The sequence below is a fragment of the Eublepharis macularius genome, chromosome 7 (genome assembly GCF_028583425.1).
Source record: "Eublepharis macularius isolate TG4126 chromosome 7, MPM_Emac_v1.0, whole genome shotgun sequence".
NCBI lineage: Eukaryota > Metazoa > Chordata > Lepidosauria > Squamata > Eublepharidae > Eublepharis > Eublepharis macularius.
The window spans coordinates 2,963,112-2,985,437 of record NC_072796.1 but is presented as its reverse complement, the minus strand read 5'-3'; the positions used below and the strand labels follow the sequence as shown (position 1 = coordinate 2,985,437).

At 52.8% G+C, this 22,326-nt stretch overlaps 1 protein-coding gene across 2 annotated transcripts in view; it reads right to left on the bottom strand.

Moving 5' to 3' along the window:
• Nucleotides 1-17,234, bottom strand: part of ARAP3 (ArfGAP with RhoGAP domain, ankyrin repeat and PH domain 3) — a 53,104-nt gene extending 35,870 nt beyond the window's left edge. The window contains exons 1-11 of one of the 2 annotated variants that reach the window (XM_054985163.1): nt 17,157-17,234; nt 12,012-13,113; nt 10,899-10,960; nt 10,396-10,466; nt 7,573-7,637; nt 6,176-6,442; nt 4,047-4,116; nt 3,566-3,686; nt 3,127-3,314; nt 2,042-2,148; nt 1,493-1,692 (exon numbers count right to left, since the gene is read on the bottom strand). In XM_054985163.1, the coding sequence (XP_054841138.1) occupies nt 1,493-1,692; nt 2,042-2,148; nt 3,127-3,314; nt 3,566-3,686; nt 4,047-4,116; nt 6,176-6,442; nt 7,573-7,637; nt 10,396-10,466; nt 10,899-10,960; nt 12,012-13,072 (2,212 nt within the window). In that variant the 5' untranslated portion in view covers nt 13,073-13,113; nt 17,157-17,234. Of the gene's footprint in view, nt 1-1,492; nt 1,693-2,041; nt 2,149-3,126; nt 3,315-3,565; nt 3,687-4,046; nt 4,117-6,175; nt 6,443-7,572; nt 7,701-10,395; nt 10,467-10,898; nt 10,961-12,011; nt 13,114-17,156 lie in introns of those variants that run through there. The other variant, XM_054985164.1, reaches the window with a different exon arrangement.
• Nucleotides 17,235-22,326: the final 5,092 nt, after the last annotated feature.

Below are 22,326 nucleotides of genomic sequence, written 5' to 3'. Positions count from 1 at the left end.
TAAAGAGTTTTCAATGTCATAAAGTTTAGCTTACTGCTTACTTACTACACCCTGGTAGTTTTACCTAATGAGGGTCTATGAGAAAGTTTCTGTCCAAATAATATGCTTTCTTTAATTTACTGCAGAATTTGTTTTCTGTCTTTAATGTTTACTCTCAGACAGCAAAAATTAAAAATATATGTGCTACGGCAACATAAGTGCAGCAATTTGCAGCTCTTTCTCAAGAATTGGTTATACTTTCAATTTTTCTTATCGAAAGCTGTGGCATTTGTATTTTTAAATTTCATAAATATGGTAAATAGTTAGCATATAAGATTGTGCTAAGTCAGAAAGCATGAGTTTTATATATATATAAAAAAATGTCCTCCAAATCTTTTTTCCTGGAAAAAAACAAATAGAAAAATAAACTTTTTAAACCTGACTTCAAAATTCTAGGAAATTTTACTCCTCTAATCCTCTAATCCAATCCAGAGAAACCTTTCAGCCCGCAATTCAAAATACAAGTGTGCGCAGCCATGTGTCCCGTCTCTGTCACTCTAGTCAAGTCCAGGGCTCTTGGGGAAAACAGCTTCAGTTAGCTCATTCAGAGATGGCAGAGATCGACCTATCCATCAAACGGGAAGGGGGGTTACTTTCCAGCTAGCACTCTTTTATGTTTATTTAGTCTGGCGAAACCTTGCCGTATTTCCCTTTTCTGTAAATTCCCTATCTGTGCTTCCTGTTTCAGCAGAGGTTTAGCGTAATAAAGTTCTTTTCGAAGCGAAAGCATCTGATCCTCGGAGGGAAAGGGACTCCTTTAGATAAGTGACTCCAGCCTATTTGTGCTCTCAGATTGGCTCAGGCTCCCCCAAGGCTTAAGCCCTAACAGACAACTCTCTCTCTAGTTGGGAGAGAAACCCAGAAGGAAGAGCAAAGGGGGCCGGCAGCTGTGAAGGGCGAATTCTATCTTCTCTCTCCAGCTAAAGTGGTCCAGTGGCCACCTCTTCCAGTATTAGACTGGGGAAAGTCCAGTAAGTGGAACTTTTCAGGTGGTGGGAGCTGCTACTGGTTCTGATCCAGTTTTGAAAGAAGGAGCCCAAACCGGATAAAGCTTTCTCTGTGAAGTCCGTCTCCTCAGTAACTTTGAGCCGAGCTACAAGTGACGCCTGACACAGGTTGGACCCTTGTCAGCTTCCCTCAAGTTTTGATGGGAAATGGAGGCGTCCTGGTTTTACAGCTTGGCTCTCCATTACAGCTGCAAGACCAGGATGCCTACATTTCCCATCAAAACTTGAGGGAAGCTGACACGTGTCCAACCTGAGTCAGGCATCACTTGTAGCTTGGCTCTTAGCTTAAGCGCTGGCCCTGCAGCAGCAGGTGAAAGGGAATGTGTGCCGGGGAGACGGCACTCACAGGAAGGTTCAGTTTCCAGTTACACGGGAAGGCTTCCTCAGCCCCTTTATCATCACCTGCTTACACAACTTTTCATCCCCAGGCCCCCCAGCGCACTTGCCTGCGCACTGCTTGCAGATCACCACACACAGGTTGACGGATGCCCAGTCAGGGTTCAGGGTGCGGCAGTCGGCACAGAAGCGGTTGGCTTTGTTCGACCAGATCTTCTCCGCCACCTCATAGTCATAGAGCGTCTCAGCAATGGCGTTCTGCAAGGCCTCCATCCACTCCCGCTTCTCCCGCTCAGACTCTGCTCCAAAGCTGAGGGGGCATATTTCGAATCTAGGTCAAGCACCCCAGCAAGACGGAGCCTCCCCTCATCTCCCTTTCAAGGCTGCAAAATGTTCTCCCTGCAGCCCCTGAGGCCCACACGTGTGACCCCCCAGAGCTCCAAGTCCTCCAGTGCTGTCATTAGGGAAAAGCTGCGATTGGCCATTTTACAAAGATGCTGGACCCTGAGAGGAGCGGCTGGAAGCCTGAGGACCTGCCACAAAGCCTCTCGACGCTCCCACACACAGAGAAGTCACTCCTCGGCCCGGCTCACAGGCCAGAGCCAAGGGGGTTCCAGCAAGCACGCAAAGGTCCCACAGCCCGACCCGGCCGGTGTTACCTGAAGATCCTGAGGGGGGTGATGAGCTCAAAGCTGCGGCCTTTCGCCTCTCGAATGGTGGAGCCATGCATCTCAATCAGGCAGACGGCAATGCCCATTTTAAAGAACTGCAGACAATATTTGGACAGGAATGAGCAGAACTCAGCTTACAGTAATCAGGACGCCCTCGTTGAACAGGTCTGCTCTCCCTCCCTGGTAAAACCCCAGATCATCTAAGCAAAGCACCATTTCCCCTCCTGCCTCCTCTTCTCCTCAGCCTGAAAGGGGGAAAACACACCAATCTGGCCCAATGGTATTTATTTATTTATTTTGACCTATATCCCGCCCTTCTCGCAAGCAGGCTCAGGGTGGCTTCCAACAAGATATACAATTAAAGCATACAAGAAAACGTTATATCCACTTGACCCAAATAACATGAAAAAAAAAGTCCAGGCACCTCTTAGCAAACCAGGTGACTATAAAATCACTATAAACCACGGGCACCACCCTGATATAAATCCAGGGCCGCTGCAAAAGGAGGGCATGGTGGTCCGAAGGGGGACAAAATGCTGGCTCCTAATCGAAGGCCCGACGGAACATCGACTGCTAGTGCTGGCAAGGGACAACCCCTGCCTTGGACTTTCCGGCCCCGTTTGTGCCTGTGCTCCCCCCTTGGTGCTTTGTGCTAACCTCCCTCAAACAGTCCCCAGCCTGGCAGGTGAACAACTGTGTCCCAGACTTGACCTCCTGTGCAGGCCGGCTTCTCAGTTCTGTCTGTGCCCTCCCAGGGCATCTGGCTCGACAATGGCCATGATGCAGCAAATTCTAATGGTCTGTCTGCCTCATCCCCTCATCAGACACAGGTGCCATCCTAGAGTGGCATAAATCCTGCTAAGGAGTGCATGTGTATGTGTGCATATGCGTGGGGAGGCGTTCCTTCTCCCTTTCCTGGAAAGATCTCAATGGAGAGAGAGAGAGATTTTCCTCCATCCCTCAAGCATGAGGTCCATTAATCTTCCTTTGTGCCCCAAGAGAGGCACAGTTCCAGAGGTGTGTGTTTTGGAACAGACAGCCTGTTCCTAGTACTGAAAGTCTCTGGCCCTTACCTGCTCACTTTTGTACAGCCACATCTCAGACAGGATAAGCGCCACAAAGACCTTGGACTTGTAGCCCTTGAGCTCCAGGCAGCCCGATTTCTGGAGCAGCATGCCACCACTGAGGGGAGGCCGGGGAGAAAGCAGGCGCTGCTCAGCCACTTTCTGCTGCAGGGTGCTGCACCAGTCGTTCCGCAGGGCTGTGGGTGCAAGAGCACAGGGCTGGAGGGCTGCAGAAGCTTTGGGGAATTGCAGGCAGAAGCACCGTGTGCTGCTCCCCTTGGGGACGAGCTCCCCCTTTCTGCTCCTCCCTGGCCCAAATAAGGAGGATGCCAGGAACTGGCTCCCAACAGGACTCCAAGGCGGGGCACTGGAAGGCAGAGACTAGTTGCCCCCAGGCAGAAGAGGACTGGCGATCAGCGCCACTCGGGCTCAGAAGGGGCTTTCTGACCTTCACTTTCCGCACGGAAGACAAAGATCCGGTGACTTGTGACCACCTGGAATTTGTTGTCCTTGGTGGAGCGGGCCATCTCAATGACCGAGAGAGGAATCAGGCCTTTTGGGTAGGGCTCCTGCAACAGCCAAGCAAGCAGGTTATGAGCACCACCTCCTCACGGCCAGCAATACTCTGCTCAGCAGGCAGCTGCCCTTTAAGTGTCTCCACGAAGCCTCTGTCCCCACTGAACAGACACTCTAGTTTGACCTCTCTCCCCCCTGGCAGATAAGTCCTAGAAAAGAAGCAGGAGGAGTCCCTACAGCCCCAGGGCACATGCTGCTGGGAAAGCTCTTGCTACCAACCCACGCGCAACCATGCATCCCCTCACTTTCCCCCAACTGACCAAGAATGTGCTTTTGCTTTAACCAGCGTGCTGCCTTTACCCCTTCCCCAAGACTCCTAGGCAGAGTATAGCAGCCAGAGATTCTGTTCCCACCTTCTCGTTGTTGAAATACATGAGGTATTTCCCGTCAAATCTGACAAATCGGCGCTGGAAAACATAGTTCCTGTTGGGAATGAAAGAGGAGCCCCCTGAGACTGCAGGCCTTAAGCGGAGACCTCCCTTTGCCCACTCTGCCAGGAGTGGGCCGAGCCTCCCAGGCCTCTCACACTGCCTGGTCCTCAAAGGGACTCAGAATGTCAGGGGAAAACAGTGTCAGTAATGCCAGAACTTAGCCACACTCAAAAGAAGGAAAGCACTCCCAAACAGACGTCTTAAATGCCATTGAAGATGGAGGGAAACAGGGCAGGCTTGATTTGGTACCCCCTAGGGAGGCTTTCCTAACTGGGGAGCCACACACAAAAAAGGCCTTTTCCTGATTGAACAGAACAGGAACGGCACCTTGAAGACTAACAACATTTATTTCAGCGTGAGCTTCCACAGCTTTGCTTTGCTGCAGTAGACTAGCAAGGCTACCCCTTTGGGACCTCCCTCTGATGGCCACCCAATGAACTGATCAAGCCGCAGCACCGGGGCCTCCCATGAAGATCTCAGTGACCAGCCGGGGTCACAGGGAAAGGGGTGGTCCTTTGGCCACCCACAGCCAGGCCTGGCTCCTGCTTTGGGGAGGATCTGGCCAAGATGCTTTCTGTAGGCCACAGTGGTGGCTCCTGGTTGGCACTACCTCCATCAGTCACTCACCCAGAGAAAGGGGGCAAGTGCAGCTGCTACCAGTAGCCAACACAGCTCGCTTGCCCCGCACTGCAAGAGGGCAGGAGGAGATGGCCACAGTGTGTCGGAGGCCCCTCTGCACTGCCCCATGATGCCAGCCCCTGCCCAGGTGACAGGCTATTTAGGGCTCTGAAAGTTCAAACCAGCACTTTGAACTGTGCCTGGAAAGCTAGAAGCCAGGGCTGGGCATTGGAAGCCAGGGCTGGGCATTAAATGTACCTGGTGGCAAACAGCAGGCAGCATCCTGCCCATTAGCCTCTTCCGTTCCAACAGAAGTTTCCAAACATTTCCCCAAGATAGCCTCAAGTATGACGCATGTCCGTTATCTAGCCCGGATGTTATCAGAACACAAATAACCAAGCAAGATTACTCTAAGAATCTGCCTTCAAGGGTTGCAATGGAAAAGAATAGCAGAAAGTTGTAATAAACAACAGAGTGGTTGTTGTGGATTTTCTGGGCTGTATCGCTGTGGTTTTGGCTTTGTAGTTCCTGATGTTTCTCCAGAAGCTGTGACTGGCATCTTCAGAGGTGTAGCACAAAGCCAAGAACACGGCGATACAGCCTGGAAAATCCACAACAACCATCGTTCCCCGGCCGTGAAAGCCTTCAACAATATAAGCAACAGAGTGCCCCTCAACTAAGGCCGTCAAGCAGTTATGGAACATGACATTAATTAACGTAACCCCCCTTTTCCAGATACAACGTGCAGTCTGAGGGCCGAATGAGCAGGGGCAGCTCCTTCTAAGCCAAAGTAACCCCAAGAGGCTGATTTGGAGCACAAAACTGGAGGGAGAGGAGAAAGAAGCCTCCAAGGCAGTGCCTTTTCTGCGGCAGCACCAGATCTTCCACAGATCAGTCTACCCAACGAAGCCTGCCAGGTCCCATCACTGCCTACTAGCAAGCCAGAGCAGAAACACTCAGCTACCACTTCTCAGCTGTTATTCTGATTTTCATGTTCATCTTTGCAATGGATTTAAAGTGGCATGACGTTCAGCTTCTTTTAAAACACTTTATTTAACCTCTTAACTGTGTGCTGCTGCTGCCTGGGGCAGCGTCCAGGACAAGAGGCCAACGAATGGCGGTAACAGACAGACTGTCCTCTTCTGCACATAGATCCAGAGGAGTTAGCCGTGTTAGTCTGTAGTAGCAAAACAGTAAAGAGTCCAATAGCACCTTCAGAAACTAACTTTATTATAGCATAAGCTTTCGAGAACCACAGCTCTCTTTGTCAGATTCATCAGACAAAGAGAGCTGTGGTTCTCGAAAGCTTATGCTACAATAACGTTGGTTAGTCTTAAAGGTGCCACTGGACTCTTTACTATTTAACTTTTGCCCGGGGTCTCACTGGGGCCCTTTCCCCTCCCGGCATCGCCACCCTCCAGCCCATCACCTACCCCTGCGGGGAGAGCTTGTCCAGCCAGCCACTGAGCACGGTGGGGGGGCGCTCCGACAGGGAGGTGTAGCTGGCGTAAGGGGAGATGGTCAAGTCGTCTAAGGCTTCATCCAAGTGCAATGGGTTGGAGAGTCTGAGCGGCGAGTCTCCAGTCCGGGGGGCCTCCACTGCAGAATAGCCCTCGGTCTCATTCGGGGCAGTGCGACGGAGAAGGCTGGCCCCACTCTTACCAGCTGGTTTTGCTTCTTCTATGCTGCAGCTTCCGTTCCTGAAAGAATGGGACGCCAGGCTTGTTCCAGCACCCAGCAACAACCCATTGCTCTCCCTCCCATTGACGCCGGGGGCCAGCCAACCTCTTGGGCAATCAAGCCGAGGCTGGAACCCGCTGTCCGTCAAGATTCCCTTTCAAGCTCAGAGGGTCACAAAACCGGGTGTTCTGGGAGCTCCTCTCCCCTGCCTGCTTCCTCTGCTCTGTGCCCCATGCTTCTCATTGCAGCCAAAAGACAAGATGGAAGCCTCCCTTGTTTTGCAGGGCAGGGCCAATTATGATATGTCGAAAGGAAAGATCCGTGGGGGAAAGGGGGGTTTGATCTTGAAAGCTGATGGAGCGAGAGCCGGGAAGTGCGAATGCCGGAAGAAACAGAACACTTCCAGAGCAGAGTCCTCTTTCCAACCAAGGCAACACCACAAGGCTTGCGTGTGAGGTTTTATCCCCACAGCCTTGGGATGCCCCTCCCTTGACTCCTGGTGGGTCCTTTTCAATCATGAAGACTAGAAGTTGCCTTTAGAATGGGATTCTCTGTAAGTAAAAATTGGCTGGGGATAGTTTCAGATGTGATTATCACCTTTCAGACGAGTCTCACCACCAATTAGAAGAGCACCCCGTAATTACCTTCCAATTGCTACCGTGTTGGTCAGGCCCCACCTGGAGTACTGTGTGCAGTTCTGGAGGCCTCACTTTAAAAAGGATGTGGACAAGCTGGAACAGGCACAGAGGAGAGCAACTGGGCCTGGAGAACAAGCCCTGCGAGGAAAGGCGGAGGGACCTGGGAAGGTTCCGTTTGGAGAAGCGGAGGTGGGTGGGGGGAGACATGATTGCTCTCTTTACATGTTTAAAAGGCTGCCACTTAGGGGCTGGGGATTGGACTAGATGGTCTGTAAGACCGTTTCCAACTCTATGATTCTATGACCCTATACAGTCCAGTATCTTCTGGCATATTCAAACATGGGGAAACAATACAATCTAGCTCTAACCAGTATACTGCACGAGAGAGAGCGGGAGACCGAGGAAGAGAGGGAGACAGAGCATCTCCACGGACCCTTCCCACCAACTCCCTGTTCTCATTCAGCCCCTTTCTTCATTAGTGAATGGAAAGAAGCTGGGACAGGGGTACTCACAGGGGCCCTCCTCCTCTTCCGTCTTCGCCCCGGCTCGGCATGCACTCAGGCAACTCTTCATATTCCTGCCGTTCAAGAGAGGATACAGTCTGGAAGGAGATTCTTGAGGAACACCAAGAGCAGCCGCTGTTTGACCTCTGCCCGCTGCTAAGCAAGGTCCAGAGCTTGGTCAGAAAGGGCGCCCGCGAGACCTGTGCCGTGCATTTAGCCCAGCAGTCTGCTTCCAGGCATGAACAGCCTGCAGGGCTTCTTGACTTGTTTTGCTCCTAGTGCCACCTATGCTGATTAACATCTCTTGCCTCACCCCGCCCCCATTAAGACTTCTACAAACTGGAGACAAGGGGCTCGCATCAGGCCCTGATGGAGCACCCCTCCCGTCTTTCTCGTTTTTGTAATGAAAATCCAGCTTGATGACGAGCTCTGTGAAACCTGGAATCTTGCTCAATATTGTGCAATATTTTAATTGGTCCTAATAAAGGTATCACACAGCCATTTTCCTGGTTTTATCCTAAGGGCCCACCCTGCAGACATGGGTGTTTTCTGCATGGTTACTTTACAGTGCTTCAGAGTCTATTCTGCTTTCCATGTTCTCCAGAGTTCCGCACATACAAGGGAGTCATGAGAAGCAGAAACATTTTTTGTCTGCCTTTTCCATTTTTTTCCTGTGCACAGATTCTGCGATTTTTTTAAAGCCCAGTCGCTGCTGGCACGTGTTCCGTCTGCAGAGTCAAATAGTCCCGTTGCGCGTCTCATGCTGCCCTCTTCCTTCCCCCAGGGGCTGACTGGTCTGCCCGCTGGTAACCACTCTCACCCTCCTCAGCTCTCTGAACTCCTTTTCCACTATTTTTATCAGTAAAGCGAGACAAGGGTCATAAGGCTGTTTCTCCATTCACTTCCTTCCTTCTACATACGCTCATTTTTATTTCTGTCAAAGTCAAGAATGAGTAATAACTGCTCTTTCCTCTGTGTTAGAGGCTTTTCCTAATGCCAAAGAGGGGGGAAAAAAACCCCAAGCATTTGCAAAACAAAGCGAGGGAGGGGATGAAGCAGCAGCATTTTAACTCTTTCCTTGTTTGTCTTAAAAAAAAGAGAGAGAGTGGAACAAGCACCAAAAGTTTATGTTTTCACCCAGACCTCCAATTGCCTCTCCTGTGGGCCTGGGACAGCCCATTCAGCTGATACGGGAAAAGGATGGGATCCAACATTGCCACCTTACGACACATGTGAAAAGTTTTTTTTAAAAAATGACATCAGCTCCAGCCCCCACAAAATGCAGCTCCAAACAGACACGTCTCAACTCGTCAGCAGGCATCAAATCGCCTCGAGGTCGTGCAGAGCAAAATGATGGGACCCCAAGCCGTTTCAGCACCGACTGGCACGAAGGCTCAGCATCGCCGGCTTAAAGTGTGCTGTGCAGAATGGGCCATGGTTTATGAAATTATGCTAGAGGTTTATGAAATTATGTATGGGATGGAGACAGTGGATACAGAGTGGTTTCCCTCTCTTTCCCATTATGCTAGAACTTGGGGGTGGGGAACGACCCAATGCTACTGTTGGGAAACAGGTTCAGGACAGACAAAAGGAAATACTTCTTTATGCAACAAAAAATTAAACTGCAGTGAATTCACTGCCAGTGGAGGCAGAGATGGCCATGAGAACAGAAAGCTTTTAAAAAGGTGCTTTCCATGGTCATAGATCCAGAGGAGTTAGCCTTGTTAGTCTGTAGTAGCAAAATCAAAAAGAGTCCAGGATCACCTTTAAGACTAACCAACTTTATTGTAGCATAAGCTTTCGAGAACCACAGCTCTCTTTGTCAGATGCAACCGCCAGGTTGCATCTGACAAAGAGAGCTGTGGTTCTCGAAAGCTTATGCTACAATAAAGTTGCATCTGACAAAGAGAGCTGTGGTTCTCGAAGGCTTATGCTACAATAAAGTTGCATCTGACAAAGAGAGCTGTGGTTCTCGAAGGCTTATGCAACAATAAAGTTGCATCTGATGAAGAGAGCTGTGGTTCTCGAAGGCTTATGCTACAATAAAGTTGCATCTGACAAAGAGAGCTGTGGTTCTCGAAGGCTTATGCTACAATAAAGTTGCATCTGATGAAGAGAGCTGTGATTCTTGAAAGCTTATGCTACAATAAAGTTGGTTAGTCTTAAAGGTGCAACTGGACTCTTTTTGACTTTAAAAAAGGGTGAGACAGTCCTAGCCACGGTGACTGAAAGGAGCCTCCCTCTACACAGGCAGCAAGCCTCCGGATCTCAGCAGCAGAGGACGCTGGACTGGATGGACCACCGGTCCAGTCCAACAGGCTCTTGTCATATTTTTATGCTTAAGCTTGAACTGACTAGAGAGGGAGGGGACAGAGCCGGCAGTCCGTGATGTTTCACCTTTGCCAGGCTTGGAGCAGCTCCAGCTGTGAGCCTCCCCCCCCCCACCAGCAGCATGGCGCACTGCGCCTCAGTTGTTCCCTGTCTAGGACCTGAGTGGCTGCAAATGGCTACGAGAGTCACTGTTTGGCCGAAAAACAGGATAACCCCCCACAGTAAATCATAAGCTCGGCTTCCTCACTGACTCTATACCATGAACGAATATGCAGCGGACCCAGCATAGACCCTCCAGGGAAAACCCGGCCTGCTAGTCTGCTTCTTCCCATACAGACTATTCCTCACACAGTCCTCTGGTGGACACTTGGCAGCTCTCCTGAGCAGCCAGTCTGACTGAGGCCGAAGCTGCACAGACCGCCAACGGCCCCGAAGACCACGATGGCACGTCACTGTTGCCTCATGCTTTCCACCTCTTCCATATTTGCAGTCTCTCCTCACCTGTTCCTGGGAAGGCCATGAATGTCCAAACATGCCCTCACTGTAGGGGCTGATGAGTTCCTCAACAGGGTCTGTGGGCAAAGGGAAGGCAGTGATGAGAGCCCCTCGGGGAAGAGACCCCACGGAAAGTCTCACTGCCCACAGGGAGATGAAGCATTTCCTCGGGGGGCAACATTAACCCTTTGGATCTCCTAGGCCGCCTCCTCCCTTACTCTCTGGTGCTCAGGGAAGACAACACCTTACTAAACATAAAAAGATCTGCTGTGGATCTCAAAGGCAGAGATCCAGTTTAGAAGAATATGGAAGCTCAAACCCCCACTTTACTCTTCTCCCAGTGCCCCCATCTTTCACCAGAACACAATGTGTGAACGAAGGCAGACCAGGAAGGCAGGCAAGGAGACCCTCGCCCCAACTCTTGTCTTTTCAGTAACCTGGGAGAGATCCATTCCCCTGCCCCCCCTCCCCGCTGGGTCAGCCGGGTGAGCTACAGCCTTCACACTTACCTGTTCTGTTGACAAGCGACTGTGGCACGTGGGGCAGGCCTAGGCAGGGTTGCCCCAGGGAACTGAAAGAATGGAAAGGAAACATGAGCCTCAGCGGAGGACGTCCTGGGACAGACCCCTTGCCCACTTCACGTATGCCTCTGAAGCTCTGTACTCCTGGATGTGCGCAATTATCTGGCCAAGGAGCCCAGCTGCATATCCACGTCCCCCTGTACAAGGCCATTTCCTCTACTCAGAAGCCCTTGATTGCACTGGGGGTTATTAATATTCTACTGAAACCACAGAAGCTGCTTGAAGTAGCTTATAAAAATAAAAAACAGCATATCATAAGATAGCTAACATTTTTTAAAAAATCATTTGTTAAGTTAGGACACTTCACTCCTTTTGTGAATTTTCAACCATGGCCAAATGCCTTTACTCGGAACTGCTCAGAGCTAGCAGGGAACTTAAAGGGACTTGATATGAAATGTGTAGCCTACCATTGACCAGCACCATTGACCTGGGGCCTTATGGAAGTTTACCCTCCCATACACCCCATCTCCAAGAAGCAATCTGTTTGCTGCCCTTTTCCCCATGGGCTCCATGCTGCGTGAACTTGGAACATCCTAACATTCAAAACCCTGCAACTTATACGCTCACCTAAATTACTCTCATCCACTGAAGATCTCTAGAACATTTCTAGTATGACTCTATCTGACCACAGGAACAAAGGGGGCATTGCCAAACATCCGAAGGGAGATTGTTCTGCCAACGCCCCCCTTATCAGGCACATGTGAGAATCACCGTCTGATGTATGAGGTGATACAACCGGGAGTGCCGCTCGCTCACAACGGCCTCGTTGCAAAGCAAGCCTGTGCTTTCCGAATCATGAAAAGACCTTTGTTGCAGCCCACGTTGCCTTTGGACCCACGCCTCTCTCAGGCAGGCTGTCTGCCAAGTCCGCCAAAGAACGACAGGGCCGGCGGTTCTAAGGGAGGCTGAGATGCAGAACTGCGGCCCCCTCAGACACACTGGCTGCTCGCGGACGCCTTTCCTGCTCCACCTGAGCCCCCCCCCCCGCAGGCTCCCTGAGGGAGAGGAAGCTGCGCTGAGAGGCAAAGCACGCACACTCACCTCGCCTGCTCCCCGCTGAGAGTCCCATTTTGCACGGCCCGGTCTGGGGATGGTATGCCGGGCGGATTCCTCAGATCCTCCTTCCCCCCCACACTGGTGGCTGGAGAAGGCCGGAGCTCAGCGCTGTCCCAGGGACCTCCCGGCACCAACTCAGTCCTTTCCCGCAGGGAGGCCGCTCTGGCAAAAGCAGCTTGGACCAGCAACGGCTCTCTCAGCACAGCGGCAGCCGCTGGAACGGGTTCTGCTGGGCAGCTGCCTGCAGGCTGGATTGTGTAGGGAAAACAGGTCACGGTGGAAGCACAGGAGGCGCCCGGCACATGCTTGGCCTTGCGGCTCCGTTCGTGCAGAGGAGCCAAAAGCTGCCGAGCAGGCCCAGCGTTCTTCTCCCTGGGCCCGCTCTGGGGTGGCCGGGCGGCCTCGGGGACTGGAGGGCTCAGCCCAGCCTGGGCTCCCTTGGCGTCCGCAGTGCTTTGCCCAGGACCAAATCCCTCCACAACGACACGGCTTCTTGGAGCGTCTTCAGAGCCAGAAGGGGTTTTACTTGCAGGCAGAGGCGTGCGTGCTGGTGGTACCGAGTCCTGCTCCAGCTTGGCGCCTGGCCGTGCACCAGGGAACAGAGTCCTGGGCTTGGGTACCGGCTTAGCCACCAGAGCAGCTGGATCCTTATCTGGAGACAGAGGAAGGGTGTGATCCACGGGATCATGGCCAATCACCAGGCCCGAAACAGTTCCTGCTGAGATGTCTTTGCTTCTGCCAATGCCGTTCTTTGGTGTAGGACCTTCCAGAGAATCTGCACATTTGCCAAACTTGTGACGCTCATCCCCTGCCATGTGGCAGTTTTTGCCCCCTGCGAGCAGCTGAGTTTGCTGCACCAGGTTCAGAATCCTTTTGCGGTGCCCAGTGGCCGTGATGCCGAGCTTCTGCAGATCCTCTTTACCCAGAGAGATCACATCTCTCACTGAGCCATAGCCGAGCTGCCGGAAGGTGTTCAGGTACCTCTCCAGGTGGATGGAAGCAAGCCAGTCTGCAATGTCCGAGTTCACGCGGAACTGGGGGCGCATGTCCTCTGGGTAGGAAGGGAAGCACCTTTTCAGTCTACCATCTGCAGGAAACAAAGACAGCCGTTCACAGCCCTGACACAGAGACGTAGGTGACTGGAAGGGAGGGAGTACACAGGTCTTTCCAGTCCTGCTCTCACTTTGTGGGGATAAGAAGGGACCTCAGTTTATACATCATCCACTGGTTGGCTTCATGTCTAGGGGCTGGCCTCTTATGCCCACAAGTGCCAGGGGGCAAGACCCCCACAGCTGGATCCAGGGAAGCATTTTCAGCCAGACCAAGGCAGATCCTGTGCGGAGTTCTGACACAGATTCTAGATCCATCAGCAAGAAGACAGCGGAAACCAGACCCTGCTTGTTCAGTTTTTTTGTGAGGGAGTGGGTAGGAGCACTGGAGTTGTGTTCACTGAGAAAGAAGTCACACTGAAGAGTGTAACAGCTGGAATGTGGCCGGAGTGGAATTCTCCCAGAGGAAGGAACTCTCGGAGTGGCCGCTGTGGGGAGGGGCTTGGGGCTGGGACGGGCTGCCGTAATCTGCCCAGGGGCTGGCTGAGGGCATGAGAGAGGTCAGTGAACAGTGAGTCACACACAGAAAGGACCTCCCGCACACGGAGAGCTCTGCCAGAAGGACACACGCAGCCAGGCTTTACAGGCAGAAGTTCCCTCTCCTTTCTGTCCAGAGAAGCCCCCCACCCACGCCAGGAACTACCACCCTCTGCTTTCTGCTCCAAGACCGCAGCCAAGCTCTGGTCCAGATCTAACAGCCTTAAACAGCCTGTCTCAGTCATTTGGCTAAACATGCCTTTTATCCAAATGGTGGTGTGGTGGTTAGCGTGCTGGACCCGGGTTCAAATCCCTGCTTTGCCATGGAAGCTCACTGGGTGACCGTGGGCCAATCACATGCCCTCAGCCTAACCTACCTCACAGGGTTGTTGTGTGAATAAAATTGAGGAGAACAGAATGATGAAAGCGGCTTTGGGTCCCCACCGAAATAAGTAAGCAAATATTAAGTGACAAGGCTGCTTGTCTGAATCAGGAACTGAGGGCTGATCAGAAGCCCCTTCCCCTTCCCCACACAGACCCGGCTCCTACTTAATCAACGCTGCAAACAACAGGGCATCACCAGTTCACTTTAGTCCCACGGGTTTTGTGGGGAGGATGGTACATACGAGGCTGGCCCTGGCGTGCGGGAAGGGCGGAAGTCTCTCAGATTGTGACAAGACAAAAAGGAGATAGACAGGCAGGGCCTCACCACCTTGTGTGCACGTGCATGTCTTCAACTGCGCATGCGCACACATGCGCACACAGGGAGTTTTCCCGCTTTTTCCTAGGAAGGAGATCTAGAGCAAAGAAAAGCAGAGGGGGGGGGTCAACGCCTTCCACCCCCACCCCCACCTTTCCTGCTCCAAACCCCTCCCCCTGCTGATCTCTCCTCCCTCCTCCCAGTTCCAAATGCCTCTCTGCCTCTCTAAAGACACGTCTGGTTCCTTGCAGAAGGAAGAGGGGTTGGCAGAGGGCGGCCTGGGCACTTCGCTCTAACGCCCGTGGCTTCTTAGCAGGGCCAAATGCAACCACAGAGCAGAAGCCAACCGACAACTCTTAGCCATAACAACAAAAGGGACCCTCCGTGTGCCAAGATGCCACGGCAAAACCACCGAGGATGGCAGGCACCTTTATGCTTGGCTTCCCATGGTCGGAAGCAGACCCGTGCAAGAAGAGCCTCGGTCTGACACAGCAGGGCAGTTGCTACTTTCTGCCCAGTGCATGCCAGATTCCCATAGTTGCCTTCTCCCCAGCAGAAGCCCTCGGTCCACTGAAGTGTGTTCTGTTTGTAAAGGAAGAGGGCGCACAGGGATCCTTCACAAGGACGGGTTAACAATCTGGAGCCAGAGCAGCTCAGGGCTGGATCGGACCCACCCAGCTCCACTTAGCACAGAACCCACCAGCGGGCCACTCTCCCCCTCCGGCCTGCCTCTCCTCTCAGACTGACAGGGAAACACCTCACCTGACCCTCCAGTACGATAATGGTAACAGCAATGCACGGGTGGGGAGGGGGAAACTTACTTCTCCCTCCCGCTTTGCCCCTGGCTCCAGCTTCCCTCCCCTACCGGCTCTCTTCCTGCCCCCCCCTCCAGCTCCCGGTGCTTGCCACACTTGAGTTTCTATAGCAACCCCCAATGCCACTGAGCTCTGGCAGGTTGGCATGTGTGCATGTCTGATGTCTGTATATCCACAGAAATCACCATTATCGGTGTGTGTGTGTGTGTGGGGGGGGTTACCCCTAATCCGTATTTTTAAGCAGTCAGATCTGCCTGCCATGCTGGTGCCCTGCTCCCTCCCTCAGTGGTCGCTGTGGCTCACCCCTGGGTGCAGTTTTGTCTATTCACACGAGAGCCAGTCCTGGGCTGGAGGAATAGGAATTTAGATGTTATACAATGTTTTTAGTTCAAAGGACTTCACATACATAAACTGGCTGTAAAATTTATATAACACCTGGTAAGGTAGGGAAATAATGACTGCTATCTGCAGAAAGGGAGATTGAGGCTAAGGGGCAGCCTGTCTGAGTCTCTTTAGTGACTTCATGCCAGAAGCGAGATCCAAACTCAGGACTTCCTAATCGGTAGCTTATTCTAGGCCAGCACAACAACACCCCCCCCTACTTTCTCTCCTACCTTTCACCCCCTCCCCAGTTTGGAAACCTCCCGTAGTTTTTGCCTGGGCAGCTTCCAGAATAACCGGGCCCTCTGTGGCCTTTCGAGGTACCTTGGAACAAGGCCAGTGCTGCTCCCTCCTCACACGGGTCCTACCTGCCCACAGTGGCATGGCGCCCTCCACAGCCTTGTAAGCAGGATGGCGCAGGGCGGCCCCACTGGCCCACGCTCTGCCACCTGCGCTGCCTGCCCCCCTCAGCTCCTCCATTTCCTCCCATTGTTCAGCACAGGCTTCCTTCCTGCGCTCTCCCCACCCATCCCAAAGAGGAATGACTTCAGCCCTGCAAGGGACGGGAGTGCATGTCTACGCCGATGTTTTGTACACAAGCTCAGGTGTGTGGCATGTGTGTGTTGCGGGTGAGCCTGACAAAGGCCTAATTCTGAAGACCAAACAATGTGCAGCATCACAGCTGGATCTCCCCTGTGTGCCTCTGGACCGGCAAGATATTGTAGTGTCATTGGGGCAGGTCTTCTCTCTCCACTGGCCTCTTTGGCTAATGAAAAGTGGAGCCTTCGGTACTAGACCAGGAGGCTGCATTTCTCAGGGGAGGCCTTCTCTCGGCCCCTGATGCCACCTGGTCGCACCAGAACCCAGAAGAAGATGATGGTGGGCATAACACATTTGGGCATAATAACTCATTTTCCATCGCGGCAGAATTCCTGGCAAGGATTCCCAATAGAAAAGAGTCCATATCCATGAGCCACCCCCCCCCCCCGCTTGCAGCTACAGTGCAGATCAATCAGAGACGCGCTTGTGCAGCACCAGCGGCCCGGGGGCCAATTTCAGCTTTCCATCCGCAGCGCAAAGCGGCCTTTCCGACGCCGCTGGGCAACTGGCGCTGGCCAGAAAGCCCCTGCCGAGCCCCTTCCAGCTCCGACTGCCCCGGCGGCCTGGCTCGGAGCAGAGGCTGCCTGCGGCGCTCATGCCGCACGTCGGGGCATCGTCGCCCTCCAGCCTCTTGCTGCCCTTCACAGGGATGAGTCGGGCTGGTTCTGCAAATGACCCAGCCGGGTTTCTTGCGCGAACGGTTGCCAACATCCCGGAGGACCCCCCCCCCACGCGCCCGCCCGCCCCGTAGAGGGTTCGCGCGTGGAAACGAGCGCCTGAAGCTTTGCCTGGCGCGGAGGCCACTCACACCACAGCAAATTTGGCCTCCGGGAAAGGCAGGAGAGCGTTTCCTCCCGGCCTGTTGGCATCGTGGAGTGATCTCTGCAAGCCCGTGCGTGCCGAAAGAGCGAGCCCAGGGCCGCTTTCGGGAGCTCCGCGCGGGACAAGCGCGCCGCTCACCGAGGGCGGCCGCCTGCTCGACGGCCAGACTCCGGCCGGCCAGCCCCGCCTGCCTCCTTCCCGCCCCGCCGCCCTCCCCGGGCCTCACCTCTCTTCCCCCCGCGCCGCCTCTGCCGCCCGCAGCAGGCTGGGCCCCGCGGGCATGGCGCTGCGCTTCGCCGCCGGACTCCGCCGGGCCGGGCCCACCACAGACGGGCGGCTGCCCGCCCGCCCCCTCCCTCGCTGCCTGGCCAGGCCACGCCCCTCGGCCCGCCTCGACGGCCCGCCGGGCTCGGAAGGCCACGGAAGCGGCTGCCCGGAGCTGGGCGAGGAGGCGAGCCGGCGGGGCGCGCCGCTGGCCTGGCAGGAGAGGGGGCCCCGGCGCCGTCTGCCTTGGCCCCCGGCGGGCAGGAGGGCCGGTGCGCCGCCAGGTGCGGCGCCCCAGAAGCAGCGAGGCCAGAGCCCGCCGAACGCGCCGAGCAGGCGCCTGGCACAGCCCGGAGCGCGGCTGCGAGAGGAGAGGAGGGAGCGGGCGCCCGCCCCGGCCCTCCCCAGCAGAGTAGGCGGCCAGATGCAGCCGCAACCCGCAGGGCTGCTGCCTGAGGCCGTCCCCGCGGATGCGGCTGTGCCGGGCTGGCAGCCGCCAGGTGGGGCCTGGGGAGAGCCCCTTTGGTGTGGCGGTTAAGCGCCCCCGGACTCTGATCTGGTTTGATTCCCAGCTCTTCCGCTTGAAGCCAGCTGGGTGACCTTGGGGCAGTCAGTCACAGCTCTACCAGAGCTCTCTCAGCCCCACCCACCCCACAGTGTGTTTTGTATAATGACATACTTTGTAAACAGCTCTGAGTGGGTGTTAAGTTGTCCTAAAGGGTAGACTATAAATAGATGATGATGATGATGATGATGAAGAAAGGAGGAGAGCCAGTTTGGTGTAGCGGTTAAGAGTGCAGGACTCTAATCTGGAGAACCGGGTTTGATTCTTCAGTCCTCCCCTTGAAGCCAGCTGGGTGACCTTGGGTCAGTCACAGCTCTCTCAGAGCTCTCTCAGCCCCACCCACCTCACAGGGTGATTGTTGAGGGGGTAATAATAACATACTTTATAAACCACTGAGTGAGTGTTAAGTTGTCCTGAAGGGCAGTATCTAAATCAAATGTGATGATAATGATGATGATGATGGAGATCTCCTGGAGTGACAACTGATCTCCAGGCCACAAAGATCAGTTCCCCAGGAGAAAATGCTTCAGAGGGTGGCCTCTATGGCATTATACCCAACTGAGGTCCCTCCCCTCCCCAAACCTTGCCCTCTCCAGGCTTCACCCTCAAATCTCCAGGAATTTCCCAGCCTGGAGTTGGCAACTCTACTCTCGTCTTCTGCAGCCAGGCACTGCCAGATGATCTCTTGGCCTCTCTCTGGGGATGCACTCCCCCAACACCACATAAGTAGCATCCGGCTCACTGGACCCCGGGGGAGGAGAGTCCTAATAGGGAATGAAAAAGAAATGGAGAGAACACTACAGAATCGATTAAAGAGGCTTCTTGTTTCTAAGGATCAGGAATAGCTTTTGTTGACTCCCATTATACTTATTTTACTTACATGTCACCTTTGTACTCAAAGCAGCCCACAAATCCGGTTAAAAATGCCCCCTCCAAAGCATATAAAACAAGGAAGGCCCCATGCCTTAAGGCTTCGGCAGATTATATGGGCAAAGGTGGTTCTTCACCTTAGCTTTTAGACCTATAGGGGTCTAAAACCAGCCAGGCGTCCAAAACCAACCAGCTGAATTCGGCCTTGAAGCAAGCTGGGGGCTGGGGCAATTTGCATGGGATTGGTCTTATGGGCCCCCGTCAGAACTGCAGCTGCTGCATTTGGCACCCATTCAAGCTTCCAAACAGTCTTCAAGGGCAGTCACAGTGCTCCAATCTGCATGTTACCAAGTCATGCATGACTGCGGGAGGGCAGCATAAGCTAGAAAAAGGCACTCCATGCAAATTCTGCCAGCTGTCTCTCCAAGAATGGGAAGGCATCCAAGAGTGCCTTAAAACTATATGCATGCAGCAGGAGAGATGTGTGTAGCCCCATCTAGAACACCTTACACACTTCCTCCTATATCAGATTAATTTCCACCTCCCAGTACTTCTGTCAGTTCTGTTAGTTCATTCTGTCTCCACTGCCCCCTGGATTTAGGTGGGAGAGAGAGAGAGAGAGAGAGCCTGTGTGTCATCAGCATATTGTCCCAACGCTGTCCCAAAGGACTCTCTCTTCCAGCAGCTTCTTGCAGATCTTGCATGGGGATGACTTGAGGCCAAACATAAATTTCCCAGAGCATCTTCTGGGATTTGCCCTCTAAAAAAGGTGACACCAGTTCCCCGGGTGGCCTGGAAGGATAACATGATGTCTGGTAGCCTTGCAAGCTGTGGGGAGGTCCGTGACAACCATGCCACCCCTCGTCATCGGTCGGTGCGAACAACATGGTTTCTGTACTGTGACTTCAGATTGGACTTCAGATGAGAAAGGACCTCGAGGATCAGGATTATCCAAGAGTGCTTGATGCAGGGCTCATTTCGAGGGGGAACGCGCAGGAAGGCAGTTCTGGCAGTTCCCCAAAGAGGTCACATGACAGGTGACCCCACCCACCTGACTCTCAGCCATTTTGGGCCCATTTCGGCCTGGATTAGAGCCGAAACAGCCCGGATCGGGCCTCTGATGGGTGGTGGATCACTCTCCCGCTCAGCAGCGGCCTGATCCTGACCATTTTGCGCCCCTTTTTGGCCATTTTCAGCCCCCTTTTGCCATTTTGGGCCCAATTTCTGCACTGAATGGCCAGGATTAGGTCCAAAACAGCCAGGATAGGTGATGTCAGGGGTGTGTGGCATATGCAAATCAGTTATGCTAATGACACATTTCCGGTGATGTCAAGGAGCATGGCATATGCTAATGAGTTGTGCTAATGAGTTCCTCCAGCTCTTTTTCTACGAAATGACCCCTGGTCCTTGGGATTTTATAACCAACCGCTCTTGCAAGAATTTTGCCATCACATTTGAACAAAATTAGTTAGCAGCTATTTGATCTCACCTAAAGCGGGTTTATTTAGTATGGTCCTCACTTGCAGCCTCTGTTCAACCCAGAGGAAGCAAGCCTTCTGAAGAAGAATGATTTATCAGGGGCATGGAGGCCGTGATGGGGTCAGTGGATCTAAATGGGCAGTGGTGGGCTTCACTTATGCCAGTAGCTTGTTTACATCTTCAGGTTGCAATAATGGAAAAGTATTTAAACAGGATAGATGGATACATTAAGAACGTTAAGAACGACCATGGCTAATATGGAGTCAGATGACTAGTAGCAATTTTATCAAGAGTTATTTTATTTACATTATTTATAGTCCACCTTTCTTGCTGAGACTAAAGGTGGATCACACGGTATTGGAAATCCTATACTGGGGCGACGGGTGTCCTCTGCTGCCTTACCCAGATCCCACCACGCACACTTTCTTAACATCTCCTTCCATATTTCAAGAATGCAACTTTACTGGCAATATGAAAATTGATGTAAACCTAATTGATCAACCTATTAATTGATTCAAATGCAAATTACCTGGAAATTCTTTAAATATTTGACAGTGGAAATAAATTGGAAATATTGCCCCCCCCCTCAAACATCTTGTCTATGAGTCTCTGGACACAAGACACCTGGGCGCGTGTTCATCAAGTGTCGGGAGATGGAATGTTAGCTGGGAAGTGTAGTTTTAAAAGACAGAGTTGGCAGAAATTGCTCCAGAGGGGATGGATTCTTTCACAGCTCTCTGCTGCCTCTGGTGTGCTGGACTGTCTCCCTTTCTGGAGCTGTTGCCCTGCTGAGGCTCAGTTAATTCAAAGTTTTAAGCAGCAAGGGTGGCAGGGTGAAGGCTCTGGAAGGGGAGACAATCCGGCATGTCAGAGGTGGCGGAAAGCTATGAGAGAATCCATCCCCTCCGGAGAGTGATCTCTGCCAGCTCTGTCATTTAAACTACGCATCCCAGCTAACATTGCATCTCCTGACATGTGAAGAGCACATGTCGGGAGTCTTGTGTAGAGAGACTCGAAGTCTGCTAAGTCCTTTTTTTCATTATTTCCAATTTTTGTATACTGCTTTTCCAGCAAAAGATACAAGAAGCAGGGTTCAAAAATAATTATATAACTACAATACTCTCGGGCTGTGGCATTCCACTGGGAGGTATTTGACTCCCCCTCCACAAGCCTAACCAGGTGCCTCCAAACCCTGTTCTATCTCTGAGTTCGTTTTCCTTGATTTCACTCATATAAGCCTCTACGATAGATGCCATAGGCAGAAAACTTTTTAAAACATTGCTTTGGGACCCTGACGTTTAAAACAAAGAAACTTGTGTTGCCCAGAAGGGCTTCCCTCTAATTACCCATTCATGGAACATTTGGGTCCCTGTTATAATGAGAGAAGGTGCATTGTTCAATCTCTCTGCAGGAGTCTGGAGGTTTTAGAGGTTTTGAGCATTCAGGGGTGGGAATTAATATGCACAAGGAAGGGCCTGAGGGGCTGGGCTGTCATTTTGATGGATTTCCTTCATAATGGCCTGCGCTAACTGGTAGGTCAGTGTTACTGCAGTGATCTGCTGCCAGGCCCTGATGAAGAGTTCTGGAGGAGTCAAAAACTTGCGTACTGATTGGCGGGGTTGCGGTTGGTCTTAACAAACGATACCACGCTGCTGTGGGTTTGGGATTTGCTAGGGCCCCAGTGGCTCCCTGCAACAAGTGGCTATTAGTGGGTTGGGAGGGGCGGGGGGGGGGTTGAATGAATGTTCTGCGGCTTTGGCTAATCTCGGACCTTGCAGCAGTTTCCTGTTTCCGCTCCAGTCTCTGCAAACTGGGAGGCTCCCCTTTTCCACAGGCCAAACAGGAAGCCTGTCCCACGGTACTCCGGTCAGTCCCCTCCAGTTCCTGGACGTTTTCACATGGGCCTCTGGACAAAGGATTTCCATTTCCTTGTCTTCCCTGCTCCCACTAGAGAGAGCAGATCATTTGCTGAACGGGGCCAGAGTTATGAGTCGGGCTCAAAAGAAAGCAAATCACGTTGCTGCAAAATCTGGGTAGTTTCCCCCTCCTCAGTGTTGGGTTCTGGTGGTTGCTTTTGTCTCCCGGATCTGCCTGTTCTTCCTTCCTTCTCAACTCCAAATGGTTTAGAGTAGGCACAGAAATGAGAGCGCAGACTTTTTGCCCGCAAACTGTGATCGTCAACTCTGATGGTTTTAAAAGGATACCTTTACATTTCCCC